Source organism: Chiloscyllium punctatum, chromosome 17, assembly GCF_047496795.1.
Source record: "Chiloscyllium punctatum isolate Juve2018m chromosome 17, sChiPun1.3, whole genome shotgun sequence".
NCBI lineage: Eukaryota > Metazoa > Chordata > Chondrichthyes > Orectolobiformes > Hemiscylliidae > Chiloscyllium > Chiloscyllium punctatum.
The window spans coordinates 85020039-85047578 of NC_092755.1; the positions used below are offsets into that span (position 1 = coordinate 85020039).

The 27540-nt window shown below is 38.7% G+C and overlaps 1 protein-coding gene across 2 annotated transcripts in view; it reads left to right on the top strand.

Annotated features, from left to right (window-relative positions):
* Positions 1–27540, top strand: part of txnrd2.2 (thioredoxin reductase 2, tandem duplicate 2) — an 84357-nt gene that overhangs the window by 17199 nt on the left and 39618 nt on the right. For both annotated transcript variants that reach the window (XM_072587769.1, XM_072587770.1), the window contains 4 exons: positions 7925–7999; positions 8163–8241; positions 13392–13454; positions 15643–15710. In XM_072587769.1, the coding sequence (XP_072443870.1) occupies positions 7925–7999; positions 8163–8241; positions 13392–13454; positions 15643–15710 (285 nt within the window). The remainder of the gene's footprint in view (positions 1–7924; positions 8000–8162; positions 8242–13391; positions 13455–15642; positions 15711–27540) is intronic.

Consider the following 27540-nt stretch of genomic DNA (forward strand, 5'->3'; position numbering starts at 1 on the left):
TCACTAGCAACACCATTTAAAAACAAAATTAAATTGTTATGAAGAATTATGATATTCCTGACATCCTTTACTTCTGTTTCTGTTAATTAATTGGTAGGAGTTGGGTGGAGTGATGCATTTAAATGACTTCCTGGCCTGATTGTGAGGGCACAGAACTAATGTCTATGTGAATTATTGTAATTGAAACTTGGCAATGTTGTCATTGAACCATAAAAGTTGCTCATTTTTAAGTTTATTTGCCATAAATCATAGTTAGTAGGATTCTTCCAAATACAAAAAATGTCTCCTTTGGTTCCCGGACATTTCTTTGCATAAAATAAACTATTTCTCTTGTGTAATATCAGTTCAAGAAGAGTTGCCAGCATTGGCTGGATGGTTTACTTAACCAGGATTGCAGATGAGTGTCATTATTGTTGCTGACCAGCCACTTGGGATTTTGAAGACTAAGACTGTCACTACATTAAAGCTCTTTTGTTTCAAGAGTGTTAACATTGCATGGGGGTCACCTACTAGGTAGTATCTGTGTTTCTCAAGACCTTCTTTGATTTGCACAGTTGTGTGATTAGAAATGTTACCTGTGTGTTCTAAGTGTAGAAGTTGAGAGAAACTATTTGCAATTCAACAAGATTATGACTGAACTTCAGTTTCACCTCCCCACCAATATCACTCTATCTCTTGATTCCCTTGTTTTCCAAAATAAATCAACTTCTGTTTTGAATGTACTCATCGACTGAACATCCAAAGAATCCTAAAGATTCACAGTCATTTTGAGTAAAGAAATTTCTCCTCCTCTCCGTCCTATGGAGTTGACCCCATGTTATTTTGCTTTATTCCATTTTGTAACATAGATCAAATGTGCGTATCGAATCAGGTGTTAGATATTAAGGTACCTTCTGTGACATTCTGCTTCTCCAAACAACTTGTTTTATTCCTTGTTGGAATGTGAGTATCACTGACAAGGCAAGCGTTTGTTGCCTATCCCTAATTGCCCTTGAGAAGGTTGTACTGAGCTGCTCTTTTGAAACATTACAATCTATATGGTCTAAATACATCACAGTGCTGTATAAGTAGAGAAGGGTATTTCAAGATTTTGACCCAGCGACAGTGAAGAAACGGCAATATAGTTCCAAATCGGGATGGTGTGTTGTTGGGAGGGGAGTTTGCAGGTGGTGGTGCTCCCATACATCTTCTGTCTTCTAAGTGATGCAAGTTGTGGATTTGAAAGATGCAGTCAAAGTAAGTGAGTTAGTGAGTTTCTGTAGTGCATCCTATGGGGAGTGAATGTTAAAGGTGTTGGGTGGAGTGCAGATTGAGTGGGTTATTTTATCTGGATTGTGTCAAGCTTCTTGAGTGTTGTTGGAGCTCCAGAAATCTAGGTAAATATTCCATCACACTCCTAATTTTTACCTTTGTTGGCAGTGGCAGGCTTTGAGGTATCAAAAGGTGGTGGTTTTAGCTGTTGAATGTCAAGGGGAGATGGTTAGATTCTCTCGCTAGAGATAATGTCAGACAGTTATATTATTTGCCACTTATCCATCCGTGTGTTAATGAGAGTGAAATACTCTGTGAACATTCATTTTTACATCAAAGGACAGACACAAAGTGGAGAGGGGGAAGGACAGGGGGAGGGACAGAAAGGAGGTAAGGAAGGAGAAGGGTGAAAGGAGAGGATAGAAGGAGGGGGAGGAAGGAGAGGGGGCAGGGAGACTACATAATGAATTGTTTTAATGTTCTGTAACAGATTTTACGCTCTAAGTGCTATACAAGGGGCTCTATCAATTTCTTGTTTCTAATCTGTTCTCCTTTCAATTTCTTAAATCTGGTCTGTAATGCTTCTGTGAAATGTGGCATATTATTTATGAATTATTGTGGTCAAATGATAAATGTATCCTATTTCCGTCATACTATTTTAGTTATATTATTCACACTAAATATCCTAAAATAATATGTATTCAAGTTCAGGATGAAGATCATAGGATCTCTGGGATTGTCTGTGTTAGCAGTAAGAAAATATATTGACAGCAATTTTGAATGCTGGTAACTGTAATTTATTATTTGGCAAGATACTGCACATGCTGGAAGTGTAAATAGGAAATGTTAGAAAACTGTTTCAGGTTTAAAGTTTCAGTCCTGTTACCACATATGTTGGCAGACTTGCAGAGTAATCTTTGCTTACAGTTACTCTCCCTCTTGAGACTAAGAAAACTGAGACACTCTATATGCAGTTTCTGCAATTGAGTAAATATTAGCCAAATGACAGGCTTAACTGCAGGTTGCATTTCTGAAGTTATCAGCCAGTGGAATGGTTCTTTGCTAATATTAAAAAAAAGTCAAACTAGATTTTAAGAAGTTCATCAGTTGCTCCTATTGTTGTAAAAGGCATCTGAGGTGGCCTCACTAGTAGTACACCGCAGCATGTCAGAGTTTCAGCCCATAGGATTGCAGAACGCCATTTCAAACAGTACAAAGCAAAAATTGCTCTCTGTTGAGAGAAGCCACACAATTTAACTAGCCTTGAAGAAAGTTTCTGCTATTAATGTCAGCAGATCTCAATAACATTTGATATCCAAAAATCAGTAGACAATAAAACCTAGAATAATAATCTTAGTATTTGTTTTTTTTAAAAAACAAGCTTGAAGATTTGAAAACAAAACTCATTATTTTTGGCTGTTTGCATGAACTAACAACAAAGATTAAAAGTTTTTAAAGAAGTTTTTTCAATTTTCTAAGGAGTTTCTGCTTAAAGACGTCAAATGGAAAAGTTAATCTGTCTTTGAGTTTGTGTGGCACCAAACTGATGATGTCACCAGGCACCTGAAGGTTCTTTTGGGCAGGGAGACACCAGTTAGATTTGCAAAATGAGAAGAATATAAAGAATGTTCATTTGATAATTTTCCCCTAAATGTAGTGACAAGTTTGCAATGTGTGTTGCTTGACATCTCTTGTAATGTGATAGGGAAGTCATTCTGACCTGCCCACTTGAAATAAGCAAATAGCTATTAGGTTGCTTGAAGAACAAAGAACAGTACAGTACAGGAATAGACCCTCTAGCCCACTATATCTGTGCCAAGCATGATGCCATTCAAAATTAATCACATCTCCTGCATATGATCCATATCCCTCTATTCCCCTCCATGGTCATGTCTAGGCATTGCTATCGTATCTGCTTCTACCACCTCCCCTGAGAGTGTGTTCTAAGCACCCACCACCCTCTGTAAAATCAAAAGAAACTTGCCTCACACATATCCTTTAAACTTTTCCCCTCTCACCTGACAGGCATTCCTCTGCAACCCCATGCTACAAAAAACTGCTGTAGAAAATTGCACTATAGAAGATCACAATAGAAAATAGTCATACCTGATCCTCAAAGTTTGCGTTATCCAAACAGTGTCCACAATTGATCAACTGCGTTCTAGCCAATTCGTGTTGATGAAGCACGTGTTATCTTAGAACGACCTGTAAACCAATACTTCCCTCATATTTGATATTGGAAAAAGACTCTGACTATTCACTGTATCATTGCCTCCCATAATTTTATATGCTTCTGTCAGTTTGCAACCCCAGCCTTTGACATTCTAGCAACATTAAAAACCACACAACACCAGGTTATACTCCAAAAGGTTTATTTGGATATATTAGCTTTCAAAGCACCGCTCCTTCATCAGGTAGCTTACCTGATTACAGTTACCTGATGAAGGAGCAGTGCTCTAAAAGCTAGTACTTCAGATTTTGGAGAAGATTTGTAGCTCAGGTTGCTCGCTGAGCTGGTAGATTTGTTCTCAGAAGTTTTGTCACCATGCTGGGTAATATTATAAGTGAGCCTGTGATGAAGCGCTGGTGTTCTGTCCTGCTTTCTATTTATATGTCTTGGTCTGTTGTGGTCGATGATATCACTTCCGGTTCTTTTTACTGAGAGGATGGTAAATGGGGTCCAAATCGATATGTTTGTTAATGGAGTTCCGGTTTGAATAACACAAATTCTATGGATTACTAAAGGTACATAAACAAGGGGCCCCCCCTCAGACTTATAGTCTCACTTCCCGGTACACCAACATACAGACTAGCAAAGCAAACTGACACACCTAGTAGAAGACTCCAGCCACTCCATCCATTCCACCTAGGAATTCCTTAACACCATCAAAGACAATAAGGTTGAGGATGACGAGGTCATGGATTCTTTGAACATGACGGCCCTATTCACATCAACAAAAATCATCCTACCCAAAGAAATTCTGGCCTCACTGCTAGATGAACCAAAGATACAAGCACCTGACAGCACCAAGTCCACCAGCAAGGACAGCATCCTCAAACTAGTAGACCTGTGCCTTACAACCCACTTCACCTTCAACAGCAAGACCTAAAAATAAATCAATGGACGCCTATGGCATCACCAATATCAGGACTCTTAGCAGAAGCCGTTATGCAGATGTTAGAACAAACAGCCCTTCCCATAACCCAACCCAATCTTTGGGTCCACTGTGTGAATGACACCTTTGTCATCACGAAACGCAACAGTTAGAAGAAATCCACAAACACATAAACAACATCCTTACTAGTATAATACTCACCAAAGAGGAAGAGAACAACAACAGACTCCCCTTCCAAAATGTCACAGTAGAATGCAAAGCCAATGAAGAGCTACAGACCAGCGTATATAGGAAAGCCCCACATGCTGATCAGATACTCAACCTTAGGACAAATCATCCCAACGCCTGCAAATGGAGCTGCATCAGGACATTATTTAAACAAGCCACAGCACTGCAGCACCCAGGAACGATAATAAGCCAAGGAAAAACACCTGTACAACATATTCAAGAACAACGGTCACTCGATAAGCGCATTCCGCAATTCTTACATAACAGACCTAAACAAGAAGACACAACACGCCCAGAAACTCTAGCCACCTGCCATACATTAAAGACATCTCTGAGATGATGACCAGACAACTCCAGCCCTAGGCATCATGGTAGCCCACAAACCTACCACCACACCGAAATAGCTCCTGATGAATTTAAAGGACCCCGTACCAACAACCAGCAGAATGAATGTCATATACTAAAGTCCCTGCAAGGACTGCAACAAACACTACATTGGACAAACTGGCAGGAAACTAGCCACCAGGGTACATGAGCACCAGCTAGCCACCAAAAGACATTACCAACTGTCACTAGTATCCATACACATCCTTACCGGTATAATGCCCACCAGAGAGGAAGAGAACAACAACAGACTCCCCTACCTAGATGTCACAGTAGAACACAAAGCCAATGAAGAGCAACAGACCAGACGAATAGAGACACCAGTTTGACTGGGACAATATATCCATCCTGGGACAGGCTAAACAAAGACATGCAGGGAAATTCCTAGAGACCTGGCATTCAAACCAGAACTCCATTAACAAATATATCGATTTGGACCTCATTTACCAACCTCTCAGAATCAGGACCGAAAGTGATATCACCCACCATAACAGACCAAGGTAAATAGCACACAAGACAGAACACCAGTGCTTCGTTAGAGGCTCACTAATGATGTTATCTAGCATGGTGATGAAACGTCTGAGAACAAAGCTACCAGCTCAGCAAGCAAACTTACAATCTAAACTAGCACTTCCAAATAAACCTGTTGGACTGTAATCTGGTGTTATGTGATGTTTAACTTTTTTAACTTTGTCCACCCCAGTCCAATACTGGCATCTCCATATTATTATAGCAAAAGCAATCCAAGTTTGTCCAATCTCTCCTTATAGTTATGAGGTGGAGGAGCTAGTGTTGGACTGGGGTGGACAAAGTTAAGAATCACATAACACCAAGTTATAGACCAACAGGTTTATTTGGAAGCAGGGTTGTTCAATATGTCACTGTATGATACTAATGTTTTGCTATAAATACTGTGTCTTATGATCTTATACTCCACAACGACCTGATGAAGGAGCAGCGCTCCGAAAGCTAGTGCTTCCAAATAAGCCTGTTGGACTATATCCTGGTGTTGTGTGATTTTATCCTTCTAGCTAATACACTCAGTACAGGCAACATCCTGATAAACCACTTTTGGACCCTTTGCAAAACGTCTGTGCGTTCCTACAGTGTGGTGACAGAACTGCACAAAGTACTCCAGATGTGGTCTAACTAAAGCTTTATACAGCTGCAGCTTGATTTGCTAACTTTTATACTCCGTGTGCTGACTGTAAAAGGCAAGCAAGTTGTATGCTGCCTTTACCATCTTATCCAACTGTGTTACCACTTTCAGGGAGCTATAGGTTTGCACCCCAAGATGCCAATGCTCTTAAGGGTCCTGCCATTTATTATATGCTTTCTTCTTGCATTTGACCGCTGTGACCAGAAAGTTAAACCTGGTTAATGGGCTTTGCTCAAGGATAGTACTCTTGCCATTGAGTCAGAATGTTGTGAGTTACAGTTCTGTTCTGAAAACCTGAATAGAGTTGACATGCAACTGCTGTAATGGGGAAGGTAGAGGCCTCTTGTTTTAAAAGAAAAATTAATTAGAGGACCTGTCTACTCTCCCACGTGGTTGTGTGTAAAAAAAAAAAAATCTCCTGGCAATAATTTGAGGAGAAGTGACCTGGACAATATTTATCTTCAGTCTCTCAAAATGTCAGTATAGATTCAATGAGCCAAATGGATATCTGCTTTGTAAGATGCTTTAAATTAACACTGCAAAAACACATTATCTGAATATTCTCACATTGCTGTTTCTGGAAACTTGCTGTGTACAAATTGGCTATGATTTTTCCTGCAACACAACCAGCATTCCCTCTTAATTGTCCTTCTGCGCTGACTTCCAAAGTCGCAATCATTTTTGATCTGAGTTGGCTCGCCAAATGCCGTGTGCAGAATGTTGCCACATAGTTTAGAGGAAGTTTAACTATAACAATGGACTACACTTCAACAGTATCCTATTCCCTGTGTAGTGCTTTAGGATGTCCAGAGATTATGAAGACATTACATAATTGCATGTTTATGTTTTAGATGAAACATTAAACTGCGCTACCAGTAACGTGGCACAGTGGTTAGTACTGCTGCCTCATAGCGCCAGAGATCCGGATTCAATTCCCGCCTCGGGCAACTGTCTGTGTGGAGTTTGCACATTCTCCCTGTCTGCGTGGGTTTCCTCCGGGTGCTCTGGTTTCCTCCCACAGTCCAAAGATGTGCAGTTTAGGTGAATTGGCCATGCTAAATTGCCGTAGTGTTAGGTGAAAGGTTAAATGTAGGGGAATGTGTGTTGCTGTTCGGAGGGTCAGTGTGGACTTGTTTGGCCGAAGGGCCTGTTTCCACACTGTAGGTAATCTAATCTACTTCTAATAATCTAATCTATTGCCTCCAGTGACACTATTTTAAAAACGAATAGAGGAGTTCTTCCTTGTATCCAGCCAATATTTATTCCTTAGTCAACATCACTAAAATATATATGATTTGATCATTTCTGTTAGCTGGAGTTTGCATAATTTCCTACATTACAACAATAATGGCATAACAACAATAAACTAGTATTCACTGTACGTGAATTCAATGCACGTTACCTAGAGTAAGACCATTCACCCTTAGTCTACTGCAATCAGCAACATTTGAAGGTGTCAGAGGCTGGCCTCACAGGGCATTACAGGTGATACTTTGAAATTAGAACAGTGTTTTATTGATGCTATAATCTCATGATTTAAATTGAGGAATGTGATTCCAGTGTTAGGATCGATGAAATGTGTAAGCATTGCATTGATGTTAGCTGATGATGGTTCTCGTGGAAGGTCACCAGAGTGAGGTGTTAACTCTATTTATCTCTCCACAAGTGTTGATTAATATACTGAGTATTTGCATCATTTTTTGTTTTTCATTGCAGATTTTGATTATCCAAAGTGTTTTGCTCATATTTGGGATGATAGTAACTAATGGTTTCCTTTCCTGTTTAGGAGTACAATGGCTCAAGCTGTTCAAAGCCATGTGAAATCCTTAAACTGGGGACATCTAGTGCAACTTCAAGATAGGTGAATATGCGTCATATCACTTTGCAGTTTCTAAATGGCACTTACACAGCCTTTTCTGTTTCTTCTGCAACTTAAGTTTCAACACTTTTCTTTTGAAATTAAATTTCATTTGGCTTATTTCATTTTCAGAACAGACTATGTAACCTCTCCTTATCTTTGGCAGGAAGGTTAAATATATGAATCTCAAAGGTGTTTTTCTAGACAAACATACCGTCCAAGGGGAATCCAAGCAAGGTGAAAAGGTACAACTTCTGTGCTTCAATATTTGCATCACCATTTAATACTTTTTAAAATATTTATGGTAGCAGATGGAAATGTGATTTATTTGCAGTTGATTGAGTTTCCAAATTTGTTGCTTGGGCAGTAGGTGCAAGACCAATTTTTGTAAAATTGTGGAACCATGCCTGTCAGGCCCTAAGATTAAAATTTTCATAGGTTCTTATATAAACACAACTTTTGTCTTGTTGGTAGTGCAAGGCAGGTTTATGAAGAGCAACTGCTCACCCAGTTTTTTTCCTGCCTTTTGTGTTTGTATGTGTAGAATAGAGTCTAGGAGTAATTAAGAGGGAAACATTTTACTACTTTAAGTCACTCAAATTCCCTGATTTGGGAGCAGAAGGGTTTTTTAAAAAAAACTGCAGTGGTAATTAAGGCAAAACGTCTTGTCCATTGTTATTGTTTCAATGAAACTGACAGCAATTGTACAGTCTGCACATACGCAGTTAAATTTGATAATCCAGAAGTTGATTTTAATGATTCTGCAATTGCAGAGGATTAGAAAAATTTTAAAAGTCAATAAAAGTTGACCAAAAATAAAGTACAGAGGGAGAAAATAAAGTGCGGTCAAACTAGTAAGTAATTTAAAACAGACAGTAAGAGGGTTTTTACACGTATAGAAAAAGGAAGAGAGAAGTTAAATTAACTGAGATCCCTTCGAGAACAAGGTTAGGAGAACAATGGGAAACCAGGGAATAGTAAGGAAGTTAAATATAGACTTTGCATCAGTCTTCATGGTAGAGAATATTAATATCATTGCAAAAAAAAATGCTTAATAATCAAAGAGTTAACAGGTGGGAGGAAATAAACATCATAACTATCACTAGTGGAAAAAGTACTGAGTCACCCTAACGGAGTAAATGCTGATAAGTCCTCGGGCCTGATGGCTAGGATATTAAAGGAAGTAGCTACTGTGGTAGCGAATGCACTGGTAGTAATCTTACAAGAATCTTTAGATTCTGGAAAGATCCCAGATGACTGGAAAACTTTACTTGAAAAGGAGGGAGCCAAAAAAAATCAGTAATTATAGGCCAATTAGTTCTGCCATTAAGAAAATATTAAAATCCATTAGAAAGTATGAATAACAGTATTTAGAAATATGTGATGTGATCAAATAGAATCAACATGGTTTCATGAAGGGGAAATAATGCCCAATAAATTTGAGGTAACAAGCATGGTCGATAAAAGGGAACCAGCAGATGTAATATATATGAATTTCCAAATGGCATTTAAATAAAATATATATGCACATCTACTTAGTAAGGTCTTGTGGTCTTATAAGAATTCATTGTGTTGGGGACATTGGTAGCATAGATTTGCTAACTAATAAAAGACAGAGTTGAGGTAAGGGGAGCATTTTCAGGATGGCAACCTCTGATTAGTTGAGTGCTACAGGATCAGTGCTGGGACCATAGCTCTTTACACTGTACAGTACAGACGTAGATGTTGGAAGTGCATGGACTATCGCCAAGTTTGTGGATGGCACAAAAACAGGTGGGAAAATAATGAGAATGTCACCGAGTCAACAGAGGGATGTAGATAGGTTAAATGAATGGGCAAAAGCTTGACAGTTGGACTATAATGTGAAGTAATGCTCCTTGGTATGAAGAGTAGAAGTGCTGAATATTATTTTAAAAAGGAATTATTGCAGAGGACTGCAGCGCAGAGGGATTTGGGGTCCTCATACATGCATCACAAAAAGCTCATGTTCAAGTTCAGCTCATATGGAAGGTTAATGGATTGTTGGTCTTTTTTCAAAGGAGCAGAATATAAAAATAGGAAGTTTTGCAGAAACTATACAAGGCATTAAGACCACAGCCAGAAAACTGTGAATGATCTTGGTCAACGTTTCTAAAGAAAGATATACTGGTGTTGGAGTTAGTCCAAAGAAGGTTCAATAGGTTGATTCCGGGTATAGAGGAATTTTCCACTAAGGAATTGCTGAATAGGTTGGAATTGTTCTCGTCAGAATTTAGAAGAACAAAAGGAGACCTTATTGAACCATGTAAGGTCACTTCTATTCATGACAGCATAAATGTGGAGAGGTTTTTCCCTTGTGGGAGAGTCTAGGACCAGAGAGAATCATCTCTGAGTAAGAGGTTGCCCATTTGAGATAGTGATGTGAAGGAATTTCCTGTCTGAGGCTAGTGAATCTGTGGAGTTCTTTACTGTTGAGGGTTAAAGAGTTAGGTCTTAAAATATATTCAAGACAGATTCTTAACCAGTAAAAGAATCTCAAGTTATGGGGATACGGCAGGAAAGTGGCATTGAGGATTATCAAATCAGCCATGATCATTGCGAAGCAGACTTGATAGCTAAAGATCCTACTTTGGCTCCCAGATGTTATGGTCTGCTACTTCCTCACAGAGTGCCCTGTTGATGTTGTTATGAAGGTATAGGTGTACTGTGCCTTTAAGAGAGTTAAAAGTGAGCAGAACTACCTGACACAGCACCAAGTGTTTTGAATAATGTAACACTTGGTCGAAAGCTAGATTAGTTGGTTGTCTGGAAATGACAAAAGAGATTTTAATTAGGCCAATCAGTTTAAATTATACTCCAAAAAATACCAAACTCCAATCAAGTTTGAATTGATTACATTGACGATCTTAATAGCCAATGACACCATCCGATGCCTTGGGGGTATACGACTGGGAAAACTGAATAGTTAGGAGGAGAACTGCCAAGCCACCGACATCTGCAGACTGCCCAGACAGTAGCTCTCTTAAAGGTATCTTTTTTCGATCCACGACCTGTGAAGCAGAAATCCCTAAGAAAAAGTAAAGAAGAGTCAACGTCTGGTTGGTTGTTGAAAAGTTGGATTTTGGTAAATCTTAATTGGAGGTTTTATCGGACTAATATTATAGAAGAGAAAGTAAAAGATAGGTTAGAGGAAGGAGTTGTAAATAGTTGTTAGTTAATTATTCTTTGTGATACTTTAAGAAATAAAATTGTTATTTTTCCTTTACCAAGTTCTTGGTCTTGAATTTTCACAGGTTAATGCACGGGACAAATCTTTTCTGTGTTGCTGGTTTAAATTAAGCAGGACGGCTTACGCAGTGTTGTAACAATGTAACCAAATGATATAAACACCTGATTAATGCTGTAAGATACATGGTCTCGCTACTATCTTCCACTTCACAAATTGCAATTAGAAATCTAGTAATCTTTGTTTATTCTTCCTCCAATCTCAATTAATTACAATCAATTAGAAATGACGAGACTAACAAGAATTTGCCTCATTACCACCTGTCACAATAATCTAGAGACCCAAATTAGGATCTGGGGACAGGAGTTGAAATCTCATCAACCACCTATTGGAATTTAAATTCAATTAATAAAATTGAGAATCAAAAGTTAGTCTTAGTAATGTTGAGTCTGAAACTATCATCAATTGTCGTAAAAACCCAGCTAGTTCACTCTTTTCTCTTAGGGATGGAAATTGGCCATTCTCACTTGGTCTGGCCTACACATGATTCCAGATTCATAGCAATATGTTTGACTCTTAACTGTCCCCTGATTTCAAGGCAATTCAGGATATGGAGCAAATGCTAGCATTGCCAGTGACACTGAAATTCCATGAAAGAATAAATTGGAATACAAAATCCCATGCAAAGTTTACACGTTGTTTATTGTGATGTCACAGACTTTTTAAGTTATTGCTGAGCAGCCTCAACCTGAGAAATTAATGTTACATTTTCAGATTGTCTTATTTCTCTATCATGATGAAAATGTTCACTTATTTTAAATTTCTGTTTAAATTTTTGTCATGATATTGCAGCTCCCATAATTCCATATATATGTTCTGATTATTGTCTCCTCTGCAAATTTAAAGTCACCTTCACGTGGCAACAGATTCAAACAAACCTCAAGAAGTTGGGGGTGGGGTGGGGGGGGGGGTGATTTCAAAGGTCGGATATCATTCATTCTTTCTGAGCTGCTTTCTTTAACAACAGAAGCTCTGCCAGTGACTGCAAAGTCCGGGCCAGTTTCAATGTTCAGGAATGAAAAGATGTTGGAGGAAGAATAAATAAAAATGACTAAATCCTTGACTGCAATTGTGAAGTGGAAGATAATAATGAGACAATTTATCTTCCAGCATTACTCAGATGTTTATTTCATATGTGAAATATTGCTTCTGTACATTTGCTATATTACAACAGTTAACAAACTAGCCATAATTAATGTATGACCAGTTTATGTCATAAAGTTGCCACAGTCCCTGCAGACCATAGGGCTGCTGTCATTAGAGGAAACTGCTGGTGGTTTAACTGAAGTTCACCACATCTCAGGTGAGTGGAGAGGGTGAGCAGGCTGAGCCTTTTTATGCTGACCTTAGCCAATACAAAATTGAACCATGTAGTAGTGTCATTTGAATCTCAAGCCAGCCATCCAGCCTCGGTTTGAGCTAACCAACCCCCATACAGTTTATACCAGCAGCTTATTTACTATGTGAACAGTCAAATTTCCAATAGAAACATGTTGCGAGATCAAGTAGATTAGACCCATATTCCCTGGACTTTTGAAGATTTAAGGTTTTTCTAATTGAAACATACAAAATGGTTAAGGATCAGAACTACAGAGCATAGGTTTTGGGTGAGAGGGGAAAGATATAAAAGAGACCTAAGGGGCAACTTTTTCACAGAGAGGGTGGTGCATGTATGGAATGAGCTGCCAGAGAAAGTGGTGGAGGCTGGTACAATGGCAACATTTAAAAGGCATATGGATGGGTATAGGAATAGGAAGGGTTTAGAGGGATATGGGCTGGGTGCTGGCAGGTTGGACTAGATTGGGTTGGGATGTCTGGTCAGCATGGACCAGAAGGGTCTGTTTCCGTTCTGTACATCTTTATGACTCTAAAAGGTGGAGGAGGCTTGATTGGTCAAACAACCAACACTTATGTTCTCAAACTCTGTTAGCAATGCAACACTCATTCAGGACTGAACTGGAATACTTGCTGAGATTATATGCACATTGGTTAAACAACTGTGAGGCTTATGTTTGCAATTCATTCCTGTGGCAAGTTTAACTCTGATAAACTACAATGTATTTCTTACCAACTTTTCTTATTTGTTATATTACCAAATTTGACTTGGAATAATTTGGATTTGTTTTGCAGACCATTCTGACTGCTGAAAACATTGTGATTGCAACTGGAGGCAGGCCAAAATATCCCTTGGATGTAAGCTTGAATTGTTTGTTGTCCAATCCGTGATACATAATTTGCTTTTTAATAGTTTTATTGTATTTAGGTTGTAGAATCCTCTTTATTTTTCTAATTGCAATTACAATTTAAACCCTTGTGAGGTACTGAGTGTAAGATGAATGGTTATCTATAGGGAGGGAAATGTGGATGTGCCACCAGATCGTGTTGCTACTGGGCATCCTTTAGAATCATAGAATCTGATTTGTGAACTTTTAGTGGAACATTGGATCTGTTTTTCTTTTTCTCTCTGCCAATGCTAACAGGCCTGTTGAATATTTCAAGCATTTTCTGTTTCTATTTCATTCACAATATTTTGTTTCTGTGTTGTTCTGGTATAGTGAAACCTGGTAATGGGTTACTTGCTTAACCTTTCCGCTATGAACAGTGCACAAGAGAACCAAGAAAAAAGAAAATAATGCTTCTACTCAATGCATTTTACGTTTCTGTTTCACAGACTTAGCTTCCAAAAACAAAACAGCACATTTTACACATCCCTGTGTGATTTGTTTTTTTTCTTTCTTCTCCTACCATCTGTTGTTAAAATGTCTGAATGAAACTGTCAAGTTTGGGGTTGTGATATGCATTATATGGGGAAAGGGAATCTTTTTACCATGTATCTATTTTATAACCTATTGAACTTAGCAATGTTGTCAAATTTAAGATTCCTCATTTTCCCAATATGGACATCCCTCACACACTTCATCTGCCGTGCATTTACCCAGTTGCTCCACTTCTCCAAATCACACAAAGCTTTGTGTTGTCTGTAAACTTGGGCGATACTGCATTTAATTCCCTCTTCTAAATCATTAATATATATTGTGAAATCGGTGGTCTAAGTACTAATTCCTGCAGTGCCCCAATAGTCACTGCCTGCCATTTGGAAAAAGGCTCATTTCTTCCTACTATTTATTTTCTGTCTGCTAGCTGGCTCTCTATCCATGTAGCCCAAATCACATCACTTTAATTTTACGTGCTAACCTTTTATGTGGGACCTTACTGAAAGCTTTCTGAAAACCCAAGCAACATCGACTGACTACCACCCAATCAACTTTAGTAGTTACATCCTCAAAACATTCCAGTAGATTTTTCAAATATGATTTCCCTTTTGTAAATCCGTGCTGACTCTGTCTGATCCGACCTCTGTTTTCCATGTGCTCTGCTGTTAAATCATTTATGATCAACAGTAGCATTAGCCCAATGTCAGGCCAACTAGTGTATAATTCCCAGTTTTCTCTTTAGTCCCTTTTTAAAATAATAGGGTTGCATTAGCTACTTTCCAATCCATAAGAACTGTTCCAGAGGCTATAGAATCTTGAAAAATATTCAAAGCATCCATTAAATCATCTTAATATCCAGGATGATGAGAGAGTGGTTGAGGAAAAATTCTGACTCAGTTTTCTTCTCTCCTTAATCCAGGTGCATTGAGGTATATTGAAGTAGTTGTAACAAATGTTTTGGTTGAGATCAGAGTCCAGTCATTCTTACAATCTCTGTTGCTCTGCTTCACATTGGTGCCAACTGATCTACAGCTTGTTTGAAGGATTAGCTTGTTAAAACTCAATAAAAACAGAAAGAACTGCAGATACTATAAATCAGAAACAAAAACAGAAATTGCTGGAAAGGCTCAGCAGGTCAGGCAGCATTTGTGGAGCAAATCAGAGTTAACATTTCAGATCCAGTGGCCCTTCCTCAGAACGCAGTTTGAACCTGAAATGTAAACTCTGTCTCTAAACAGATGCTGCCAGCAATTGCTGTTTTTGTTTTTGTTAAAACTCAGTTGATTTACAAATGCATTTCTGATTTAAAATATTACTGTTAAATTAGTTAGAATGGAAAATAATATTTCTTAAGTCAGGAAGTCTTGCAGCACCTCTGGACAGAGAAACAGAGTTAATGTGTCAAGTCTAGTGCGACTTCTTCAGAAACATTAACTCTGTTTCTCTCTCCACAGATGCTGCCAGATCTCCTGAGTTTCTCCAGCATTCTCGGTGTTTGTTTCAAATTTCCAGCACCAGTAATATTTTGTTTTTAATTCTTTGTTCATTGTCTTTCATCAAAGCTACTTTGTCTGACAGGCTGTTTATTTTCTTGGAACAGACAGAAATACAAAGCAATACTTCTTTTTGCTATAAAATGAGTAAAATGGACATTTTCTTTGTTAAAGATTCCAGGTGCTAAACTTGGCATTTCCAGTGATGATATTTTCTGGCTCCAAGATTCACCTGGGAAAACGTGAGTAAATAATCCATTTAGTTTTGCGTTTTCAAACAGAACGAGGGGAGGAGAGGTTAATGCATCTGCAGTGAACAGTTTATTGGAACTGCAAAGCTGCTTGGTTAAGATGTATAACATGGACAGTAACAGTATTTAATGAACATTGACTTCCTGGTGTAAAATACAGGAAGAGAAAAGTTATCTTACCATATGTCTTAAAAACTAATGATTATATTGACTACTCTTTTAATCAGCTACTGTAAGTTGGTTACTATATGTCTGATTGTGGTGAGCTGTCACAAAACTTCTGATGAAATTATTGTTTGTGGAGCATAAAAAAATCAGATTATTCAAATTTATTTATGAGGGGCCAGAAAATCTAGGATCATATGTAGCTCATTGCAAAGCCCATTGAACCTTTCTAATTCCTTCAAAACACAAATTCTGGAAGGGCCAAGGCTGAATTACTGCATTAAGTACATTTCCTTCTATTTGCATATACTGGTTTTAAAATAAATTGACTTCACCTTTGTGTGCCTGTAAGTTGTATTGTGCTCCAATATTAGTGTTTCCAATGGATGAGAGATCTGATAGAGCTGACCATGTTTAATATAATTTTCTTACCGAAAGCACGAAGTGGAATAAAGTCATGGGGAGTAACAGAAGTGAATTGGACAGCAAGTCATTGCTGGCTTTTATTGTGCATTGTCAGAAAACTGGTTCAAATTACAGTTTTTGAAAATAAATCTGCACTTTTTTTAACTAGAAAATTTGGCCTTTTTTCTCCTCTATCCTTTAACTCCATCTATATAACAAAAAAGTAAAAATCTGATAGAAGCTAGTGAACTGAAAGTATAAATTGCAAAGCTTTATGGGTTGTTCTACATTATAACTCTATTGGGTAGCTAAATACGTATGAATGTTGTCTTCTTCATTTTTCAAAGCAACAGAGAAGCAGTTTACTAGGTGCTGTTCTCTATTTTCACAAGGGTTAGGTATCCATGGATAATGTGGCAAGTGTGGATTAGTTTTATGTGAGGGGCTGTCTGTAGACTGTGTATTCAATTATATTGTTTGACTATATTTTATTTACAAGGTAAATACAACTGTGCAGCAATTGTAATTCCGTAATCAGCAGGCTTTTTTCAACCATGTTTACAAATCTTGTGACTGCTCCCAGGCTTGGGATTTTCTAACTTAGTAGTGAGATGGAAAAAATTCCCTTTTTAATTTAGTTTGAGCAACTATTGGTGCAGGCCATTTAAACTTGAATTGTAAAATGCTGAAGTGTAGACTTGGGTTCTGAGTAGGAGATTTCTTTTCCCAATGCCTTTTGAAATGTCAGAAGACCTCAGTAAAAGGTCATTTTAACCGAAAGCAAATAAAAGTCTATTCTATTTTGACAAACTTCACTCAGTCTGTAATTCTAATCCATTGTGAAGGGATATTTAGAAACTTGGACATCTTGCATCAGGATGATTAAAGGTAGCAATTACTTCTAAGAGTAACACATGTCCCGCAAGACACTCGTTGAGCTTTTGTATGGTAGTCTTAGTGATGTCATCAATATAGCCTCAATGTGTGTTTTTATATTATAATATTCTCTGTACTTCACAGTCTTTCTAATGATAAATCAAGATGTCAGGAGAGTAATGCATAGCTTCCTGAAATGTTAACCTCTTAAAACAGTAAATGTCGAAGTCAGATTAGCATCCAGTATTCCCAATGGTTCATTCCATTAGAAAAGCTATAGCGTTTGCCTACTGGGTACTTTTTGAGAAGAACTGCCAGTACTTTTCCTCCTCGTCTGTTGTTTCTCAGATGAAATGTGATGAACTGAAAATGTGTCAGCAAAGAGTCTGGCTGTTGACAAAATCAAAATGATGGACACTGAAAAGAAAAATCACAAGTTGTAAATTTTTTCCATCAATGCTGCACAATAAATATTCAAATACAATGGTACAAAAATTGCTTTCATTATTTCTGTGCAAATTCCCCCACAGTAACTTCAGACAGGCAAAGATGTGCGATCAAACACACAAATTGAAAGGTTTCTGTCGGAGTCATACTTCTTGTCAGTTAACACAAAAGAAACTGGCCCTCTATGTCACTTGATGCATTCCAATGAGCAATCAGACACCAAAGTTCCTATATTTAATTGTAAAGTTTTAATAATAGCTCTACAGAAAGTTGTCAAATGTTAGTACTATGGAACAGTTTAATGATTAAATAGAGTTTTGTTATTGTGATTTTTTTATTTTTAATTGATCCCTTTGAAGATTAGAAGTTTGTTACTTGGAAAAATAGTGGAAAAATCTGAAGGAATTTTAAGTGATTTATCAGAATGTCAAACCTGGGATAATATCATTACAGTCAGATAGTAACTATTGTGTGAGGTTGGTTAGCTCATTTGACTGGTTGGCTGGTTTGTGATGCCAAGTGATGCTAATTGCGTGGGTTCATTTCCCACACTGACTGAGATCACCATGAAGGACTCTTTCTGTACTTGTCTCCTCACATGAGGCATGGTAACCATCAGGTTACACCACCACGTCTAATAAGAGAACAGCCCTATAGCAACTTTAACTATTATGTGGCACCTGACACTTAAAGCACTTACTACATCATGTTATTGTCATGAGTGAGTCCTACTTGAATGAATGCAGTAAAAGTTTGTATTGTCATCACTAGGTGCCATCTAGGTATAGATAATTTGTGTTTTTACAGAATTGAAATAGTTAATAAGAAGTCTAGCATGGGAATACAGAGTTTAAAAAGTCCAGAATCAGAATAAAAAGTATCTGGAGAGTACTCCAGTTATAGTCCTTTTTCAATGAGTCACTGCCTGTCAGGCTTCAGAATATGAAGCCACGCTGCCTCCAACAGCTGGCTTCTGTCTGGGACTTGTCTCCCCTGCTGGCCTGCACTCTCTGTACTCCCACTTCGGCTCCAGCTGTAACCCAGTTCCCAGCTCGGCCCACACTCGCTCTGCTGCCGCTCTAGCCACGATTCACTTTCGGCTCTCCGCTTGCTCTACTCCGACTCTAGACTCCGGCCGCAACTCACTTCCGGGGCTCGGCCCGCGATCGCTCTGCTCCCACTCCAAGTTCAGACTGTGACTCGCTTCGAGGACTCAGCTTGTGTTCTCTCTGCTCCCACTCCACACTCCGGACACAACTTGCTTCAGCGGCTCAACCTGCGCTCGCTTTGCTCCTGCTCCAGGTGTAACTACCCACAAATAATTAATGCGAAATTATAAACAGCCAGACTTTTTTTTTCAAAATAACAGTGAATTCTCATTATTGCATAAATAGAAGAATACCCTGGCACGCAGTAGACACATGGTTAAACAATTATATCTACATATTACTGTCCACATAATGCTGTTGTGTTCGCTTCAGGAACAAAGAATTTGATTAACAGCTTCACCATTGACAGGTATTAAATGTGAAGAGATAGTTGCGTTGGCATAATAAATACAAAAGGATTTGTCACAGTTACTCGGCTAATAATTACAATGTTAATCTTAATGCTGACTTCATGACTGCCAATCTTTGGCACCAAAAATGAACTATTATAACTGTGAAATTTAACTTAGAACATAGAACATTACAGCGCAGTACAGGCCCTTTGGCTCCCAATGTTGCACCGACCTGCAGAACCAATCTGAAGCCCATCTAATCTACATTATTCCATTCTCGTCCATATGCCTATCTAATGACCGTTTAAATGCCCTTAAAGTTGGCGAGTCTACTACTGTTGCAGGTAGTACGCTCCACACTCCTCCTCCTCTCTAAGAAAAGAAACTACTCTGATATCTGTCCTATATCTATCACTCCCCAATTTAAAGCTATGTCCCCTCGTGCTAGTCATTACCATCCAAGGAAAAAAATTGTCAATATACCAATTAAAAAGAATATAGAACAGGAAACATAAGGATTGATTTCAGGTCTCTACTAAATGGGCTGATTCAGTCCCGGCAACAGAATTGCTTTGTACATCCTACCTGAGGGGACAAAATTTTTTAAAAGTTCCCATTTCTAACAATCGGATATTTCAGCATTTCAAACATGTAACACATGCCCCTTATGAACCTTTTCTGTTTCTTGAGGCATTTTATGGCAAAGATGCAATGAATAACATTTCAACCCAAAAACTGGGATAAGTTATATAATTTCCTAGTGGATCTTAAAGTGTTGTAATTTTGAGAGTTTATGCTAATAAACTATACTGGCAAACAATGCTATGAATGTTTACATACATCCCCATTCTAACTAATCTTTTCACTTCTCAGGAGGCATAAAGAGGTTTTGTGCTGTAGCCTCAGGACTCAACTTTAAACAGGAAAGATTTCTATAATTTATATTTAGGGCTAAACAATGAAAAAAATGGAAAGATACTTCAAGAAACCTTGAACCAGAATATATGTGTCTCAATGAAGTCATCTTTCAACCTTTTTCTCTCCAACGAAAACAGCCTCAAGTCTTTCAGCCATTCCTCATAAGACCTTGCCCCCATACCAGGCAACATCCTAATAAATCTCCTCCGAACCCTTTCCAAAACTTCCACATCCTTCCTATAATGCGGTGGTCAGAACTGTACGCAATATTTCAAGTGCGGCCAAACCAGAGTTTTGTACAGCTGCAGCATGATCTCATGTTTCTGAAACTCAATCCCTCTACCAATAAAAGCTAACACACTATATGTCTTCAAAACGATCCTACCAACCTGAGTGGAAACTTTCAGGGATCCATGTACCTGGACACCATGATCTCTCTGCTCATCTACACTACCAAGAATCTTAGCATTAGCCCAGATTACTCCATTTGCCACCTCTCAGCCCAGCTCTGCAGCTCATCTATGTCGCTTTGTAATTTACAACATCTTTCACCATTATCCACAACGACCTTAATGTCATCTGCAAATTTACTAACCCATCCTTCTGTGCCCTCATTCAGGTAATATATAAAAATGACAAATAACACTGGACCCAAAACAGATCCTTGCGGTACTCTACTAGTAACTGAACTCCAGGATGAATATTTCCCACCGCTAAATCACCTCCAATCCCATACTTCCGTATTTTGTACAATAGCCTACCGTGGGGAACCTTATCAAATGCCTTACGGAAATCCATATAAACCACATCTACTGCTTTACCCTCATTCACCTTTTGGTTACCTTCTCAAAGAACTCAATAAGATTTGTGAGCGCAAGACCATGTTGACCATTCCTAATCAACTTATTCCTTTCTAGATGATTATAAATCCTATCTGTTATAATTCTTTCCAATACTTTACCCACAACTGAAGTAAGGTTCATAGGTCTATAATTTCCAGGGTTGTCTCTACTCCCCTTGAATAAGGGAGCAACATTTGCTATCCTCCTGTCTTCTGGCACTGTTCCTGTAGACAATGACGACGTAAAGATCAAAGCCAAAGACTCGGCAATCTCCACCCTGGCTTCCCAGAGAATCTTGGGATAAATCCCATCTGGTCCAGGGGACTTACTTATTTTGACACTTTCCAGAATTGCTAATACCACCTCCTTATGCACCTCAATCCCATCTAGTCTAATAGCCTGTATCTCAGTATTCTCCTCAACCCCATTGTCTTTTTCTAGTGTGAATACTGACGAAAAGCATTAATTTAGCACTTCCCCGATCTCCTCTGACTCCATGCACAATTTCCCACTACCATGCTTGATTGGCTCTAATCTTACTTGAGTCATTCTTTTATTCCTGATGTACCTATAGAAAGCCTTAGGGTTTTCCTTGATCCTATCTGCCAACGACTTATCATGTCCCCTCCTGGCTCTTCTTAGTTCTCTCTTTTGGTCTTTCCTTGCTAACTTGTAACTCTCAATTGCCATAACTGAGCCATTGCATCATATCCTTTCAAATTTCTTCAGGTTTTGAAATTTTTAGGGAAATCTTAAAATATTCAGATTTTGATTTGCTTTTTCTTTCTATCTTTGTTCTATGTTAATCCAGTCACTCCTTCCCTTCTGGCATCTGATTATGCATTGAATTCTTTAATTCATTTTTCTTCTCTGGCTGTTTTGGTATAATCCTGAAACCTCATTGGTTGTGGAGATGCCCTAATGCTTTCTCTGATCACTCAGGTTCCAGTTGCTTTGTTTCCGTTGTTGTGCTGCTACCAGCTTGCGCACACATTGATTAAATGGGCAAAAATGTTTTGAGCTGAAGTATATGAGTATAACGCATGTATAACTCATGGCAGATGTATCATATGTCCTGCTCGTCAAATGTGGCCCATTGAATTTTTTAAATAAAAGTCAAGCCCTAAGTGTTAAATTTAATAAATAATGGCATATGGTCAACAGTTAAATCTTCTGTAACTGATTTGTTTATCCTTATTGCCTTGGATAGATTAGTCTAAATTTTTGTGGTTTTAGTCCTGTCAGATGTTCCCTAGCCAAGTTCATTCACATAAACAATGTGGAGGCAAATTGAACTAAAGGAATAATACTTCGAGTTCTTTTCTGCAAAAGACTTATAAAAGTAGCTTAAAATTTAGCTTACATTTCTATTGAAATTGAAAGATCAGCACCTATAACTCGAATCTCCAATAGCAAGTGACTCAAATCTAAAATTGCCAGAGTTCATTCAGCACTTGGTTAGAAAGGCCAGTTTTTGTTCTTCCCTGAATGCAATTTTATCTGGGTAAAGCACTAACTCATAGAGCCATGGAGTTAAACAGCATGGGAACAGACCTTGCCGTCAAATGCGTCCGCACTGACCAGATAGTTCCATTTGGCAGCATTAGGCCCTATCCCTATAAACTCTTCCTGTTATGTACCCATCAAGATGCCTTTTAAATGTTGTAATTGTACCCAACTCCTCAACCTCCTCTGACAGCTCGTTCCATATATGCACCACCCTTTGTGTGAAAAAGTTGCCCTTTCGGTCCCTTTTAAATCTTTTCCCTCTCACTTTAAACCTATGCCGTCTGATTTTGCACTCCCTAACGTGGCAATAAGAGGGCAAGGGTAGAGTTTGAGAAGGAACCCCAGCCAGTGCAGGAATTGAACACACACTGTTGACATCACTCTGCATTGCAAACTAGCTATCCAACCAATTAGGCCAACCAGCTGATTACTTGACCATAGTGTGGTACAAGCCCTTCTCTTTGTCATTGCATACATTGCAGTGTGCTGCCCCTAGTTATTCAAAGCATTTTTTTGCTATTTCTATTTACCACCACTAGATAGCAGTGGATGTCCAGCATTCAGAGTCCACACTGAAATGTGGCTTACATCTGCATCAGTGAATAGAAACACTAATGTTGTAATGTCAGTTTTGGAGCTAAAGCAGTACAAAAATACACATTTTCTTTCGTACACATTTCTATTCTCACTTCTGCAGTTGTAGATCAAGTTGACAGGGTGAAATTAATCATTTTGAAGTTTGCAAATGAGCAATGATCTTGCTATATGAATAGAAGATCATACGCCTAATACTACTTTTGTCTGGTTGTTGTTGATACAGGTTTTAACAGTGTATGGGAGGTGTATTACTGTTGACCTTATCACATTCCTGCAATAATAGTCAGAATAAGCCTTGAGGGGTTACAGTAGCTTTTTTTGTTCTTAATCAACAAATATGACTGTCCTTTTGCAGTTTTCACAGAATATGTTGTGATCAAATCATTTAATTAGTTATGTAATTTTTTGGCATAGTTCAGGGTATTTCTTCTGCGTTTATTGTTGAGATGTTCCTGATCCCAAACTTTTTCCTCTCTTTGGCCGCATTTTAAATTATTTTGCTTTAAGTTGACAATCCTTTAGGATCAGCAAAAGTGGACAATACTTTGTGAAAGTTACTGGAATTATAAGATTGCAACGTCTCTGATTTTGAGATGTCAGAACTAAGAGTCCTTTTCCTTTTTGAAAAATGGATCATCCTGAAATGATGCAGAAAAGGACACCTCTGTCAAAATGGCTGAAAATTGATAAATCATCTTGCCGCATGTTGCCCAAGGTTGCACCCTGTGTCTGGTACATGCTGAATTCAAAACATGTTCCCAAGGCCAGGATTGTGGGCTGTGCCTTACCTGTTTGTAACAATTTATTCACGTGTTGAATCTTTCACGGGTACAGAAGCTCCAATCCCCCTGCTTTCAGTGCAAGGCGTTGGTGGAAGGTCAAGTTTATAAATTGGCTAATGACCAGGTTCACACTGCACTGGAGCTTTGGGGGACCAGTGTGTTTATATATAATGCCTTTAACACAAGCAAAATATGTCAAGTTGCTTTACAAGTTGGCATTTGGGTGGAGAATATGAAAAGTTACCAGAAGCTGAGTTGAAAAGATGGATTGACTGTCTTTGTTTTGAAGGTGTAACTGTATGAGATGGTTCCATTTTGCCTAACAGTTATATTCATGTCAGAAACTACCAGTCAACGATTGTCTCCACCCAAAGAGAATCTGACTATAATCTCCTTGATATTCAGTTATATTACCATTGCTGATTACCACACTATCAATATACTGGGGGTTACCATTACCTAGAATCTTAACTGGACCAGTCCTATAAATACAGTAGCTACAAAAAGCAGCTCAGATGCTAGGAATACTGCAGTGAGTAACACACCATTTGTGTCCCTGGTGCCTGGTCTGCTATCTACAAGGCACAGTCAGGAGTGTGTAGATATACTGTCCATTTATTTGGATGTGTATGGCTGCAATAATACTTAAGAAGCTTGACACCTGCCTGAACAAACATCCCTCTCGATCCACACCCCATTCAGCATTCACTTCTTTCATTTCTGGCACAAAGTGGTGGCAATATTTAGCATTTACAAAATTAGATGTACTAACTCACTATGGCTCTGTCAACAGTACCTTTCGGACCCACAACCTTCAGCACCTAGAAGTACAAGGCCAACAGATGCTGGAAAGACTACCACATGCAAGCTGCACATCAACCTGACTTGAAAAGACATGACTATTCCATCACTGTCCCTGGGTCAAAGCCCTGGGATTCCCTTCTGAACAGCATTGTGCAAGTCTAAAACTTCGAGAAAGCCACTCAATGCCTCCAATGCAATCAGGGTTGGTCAATACAGCCAACAACATCCACATTCTCTTTGGGTGGAGACAATCGTTGACTGGTAGTTTCTGACATGAATATAACTGTTCGGCAAAATGGAACCATCTCATACAGTTCCACCTTCAAAACAAAGACAGTCAATCCATCTTTTCAACTGAGCTTCTGGTCACTATATCTACACACTCCTGACTGTGCCTTGTAGATAGCAGACCAGGCACCAGGGACGCAAATGGTGTGTTACTCACTGCAGTATTCCTAGCATCTGAGCTGCTTTTTGTAGCTACTGTATTTATTTTTAAAAAAAGATAAGTAACATGATAACTGCTAATGCAAATAATTGTCCACAATGAATTAATAGAGTTGTACAGGAGGTTGAGGGACTGATTATGAAGAATGCAATTAAATGCTATGTATTCAGTAAAATAAATATACTGCCTTGAAGATCTGTGTATCTGTATCCAACAGATCACCTTTCAGATAAACCAGCTGGATAATAGAAACATTGATATCCACTAATAGGGTATTGGAAGCTTCAACTGCTTATGCATGAGTGACCTATAATATTCTGGATAGCAGCCCAAGGCAAATTCCTATTGTGTACAGCTCATTGTGGACTTAACACCAATGATGTAGCCGTTGGGGCAGTAACATTAAATACTGGTAGTCTTCTGCAATATGTATTGCATTTTTAGCTGTATTGTGTTGTTAATTCCTAAAGGGATTAGTCTTGTCATTAGAATTGTCCATTCCACCATCGCCTCATCCTTCAAATATCTTGAAGCTTAATTTTGTGTGGACCACACAGACAGCAAAAGTTTTTTTTGCCCTTTGTAGCTTTTACTGTATTTTCAGAAGTATTTTACCACTTGTATTATGACCTTTAAAAAAGAATGTGCTTTCATTTATTCCTCTGCAGAAAAAAGCTATATCACAGAACTACAGACTTGGAGCTGAGTTGTACTGCAATTGGATTCATAAGATCATAGGTTTAAGTCTGATTCATGTGAATTGTTCATAACCAAGGCACGCACACCCTTCCACAGCACTAAGAGATATTGTTCGACTTTAAACTGAACACCCGAACTGCTTTTTGTTGACGGAAAAGGTTACAGTTTTCTTATGTTTAACCTTTGCTTATTGGAATATGACACACTGGGGGAAAACATTGGAGTCTCTCTTAACCTAATATATTCACAAGGTCAAAAATGAAATGACATCAGGTTATAGTTCAACAGGTTTACTTGAAATTGTAGGCGTTTGGGAGAAAGAGCGGAGCTCCAAAAGTTTGCAATCTCAAATAAACCTGTTGGATTGTAACCTGGTGTCATTGATTTTTGACCTTGTCCAACCCAGTCCAACTCTGGCATCTCCATGCCATAATATATTCTCAGTAAAGTTTTCCATTCTGCGAATACGTAATGTTGGTGGATAGTGTGACAAACCTTCACTTGCCACATTCCTCAGAATATGCATATACCATCAGGATGGAACCACACTGATGCTTTAAAGAGATCTAGACACCTAATTTTATTATAGTCACAGGCCATGAACGACCAGATCAGCTGATTAGAGAACAGGCATCATAGCTAACCTCTCTGAATCTCACTTGGTTTGATTGCATTTTGTAGGAAGTTTGGCTGAGTTTTAAATGGAAGACTGCCCTGTAAACATTCCTCGGTATTGGCCAGATGGAAACTAATTTGGGCTGAATAAAGCTACCAAATGACCAAGAAGTTAATCACATTGGAATCCACTTGTTGCAGTAAACACAGTTGACATTTTTTTTCCTTTCATTCCCACCACATGCTGAAGAAGTACTACCCTTGTCATGTGGGGTAGGCCATCTCTGGTCCTCCGCTGGTAGTTTGGCTACTGTTAAGTAGGATGATTTGTATCCTTCCCACTGCCTCAAGCCCAGGGACGGAGTTTAAGGATTTTGACCCAGTGACAGTGAAGGAATGCTGTACAACTCCAAGTCAGGATAAAGTGTAGCTCGGTGGAAAACTTGTAGGCAGTGGTATTCCCATCTATTTTCTGTCCTTGTCCTCTAATTGTAGAGGTCACAAACTTGGAAGGTGCAATGCAAGTATGTTGGTGAGTTTTGCAGAGCGTCTAGAGCTGCAACAATGCCTCGGTGAGGGATGGGAATGAATATTGAAGGTGTTAATTGAGGTGCCAATGAAGGTAGCAGCCTTACGCTGAGTGGTGTTGAGCTTCTGAAGTACTGCATTCATCCAGACAAGTGGAAAGTATTTCCCCACACTTCTGATTTGTAGTTTGTAAATGGTGAGCAGGTTTTCTGGCCTGAGGAAGTAACTTAAAGGCCAGATTCCCGGCCTTTAATTTGGTCTTTTTAGCCACACTATATATATGGCTAATTGAGTTCAGGTTTGGTCAATGTTGATTGTGGGCCACTCAATAATGGTAATATTGTCGAATGTCAAGGGACAATGGATGAATTCTCTCTTGTTGGTGCTGGTCATTGTATGGCACTTGTGGGCCACGAATGTTTTTGGCACTATGAGTCCAAGCCTGGATATTGTCCTGGTCTTGCTTCGGTACTTGCCGAGTCACAAATGGTACTCAACATTGCGCACCTTTCGCGATCACCCCCATCTCTGACCTTATGATGGTGGGAAGGACATGGCTGAAGCAGCTGAAGATGGTTTGGGACATTGCATAAGAAATTCCTGCAGCAATCAGAGGTGTGTGTGTGTCAGTGTCCTAATTGTTCTATCAAAGAACAATATATTAAGCTACATTACTTGTTGCCAA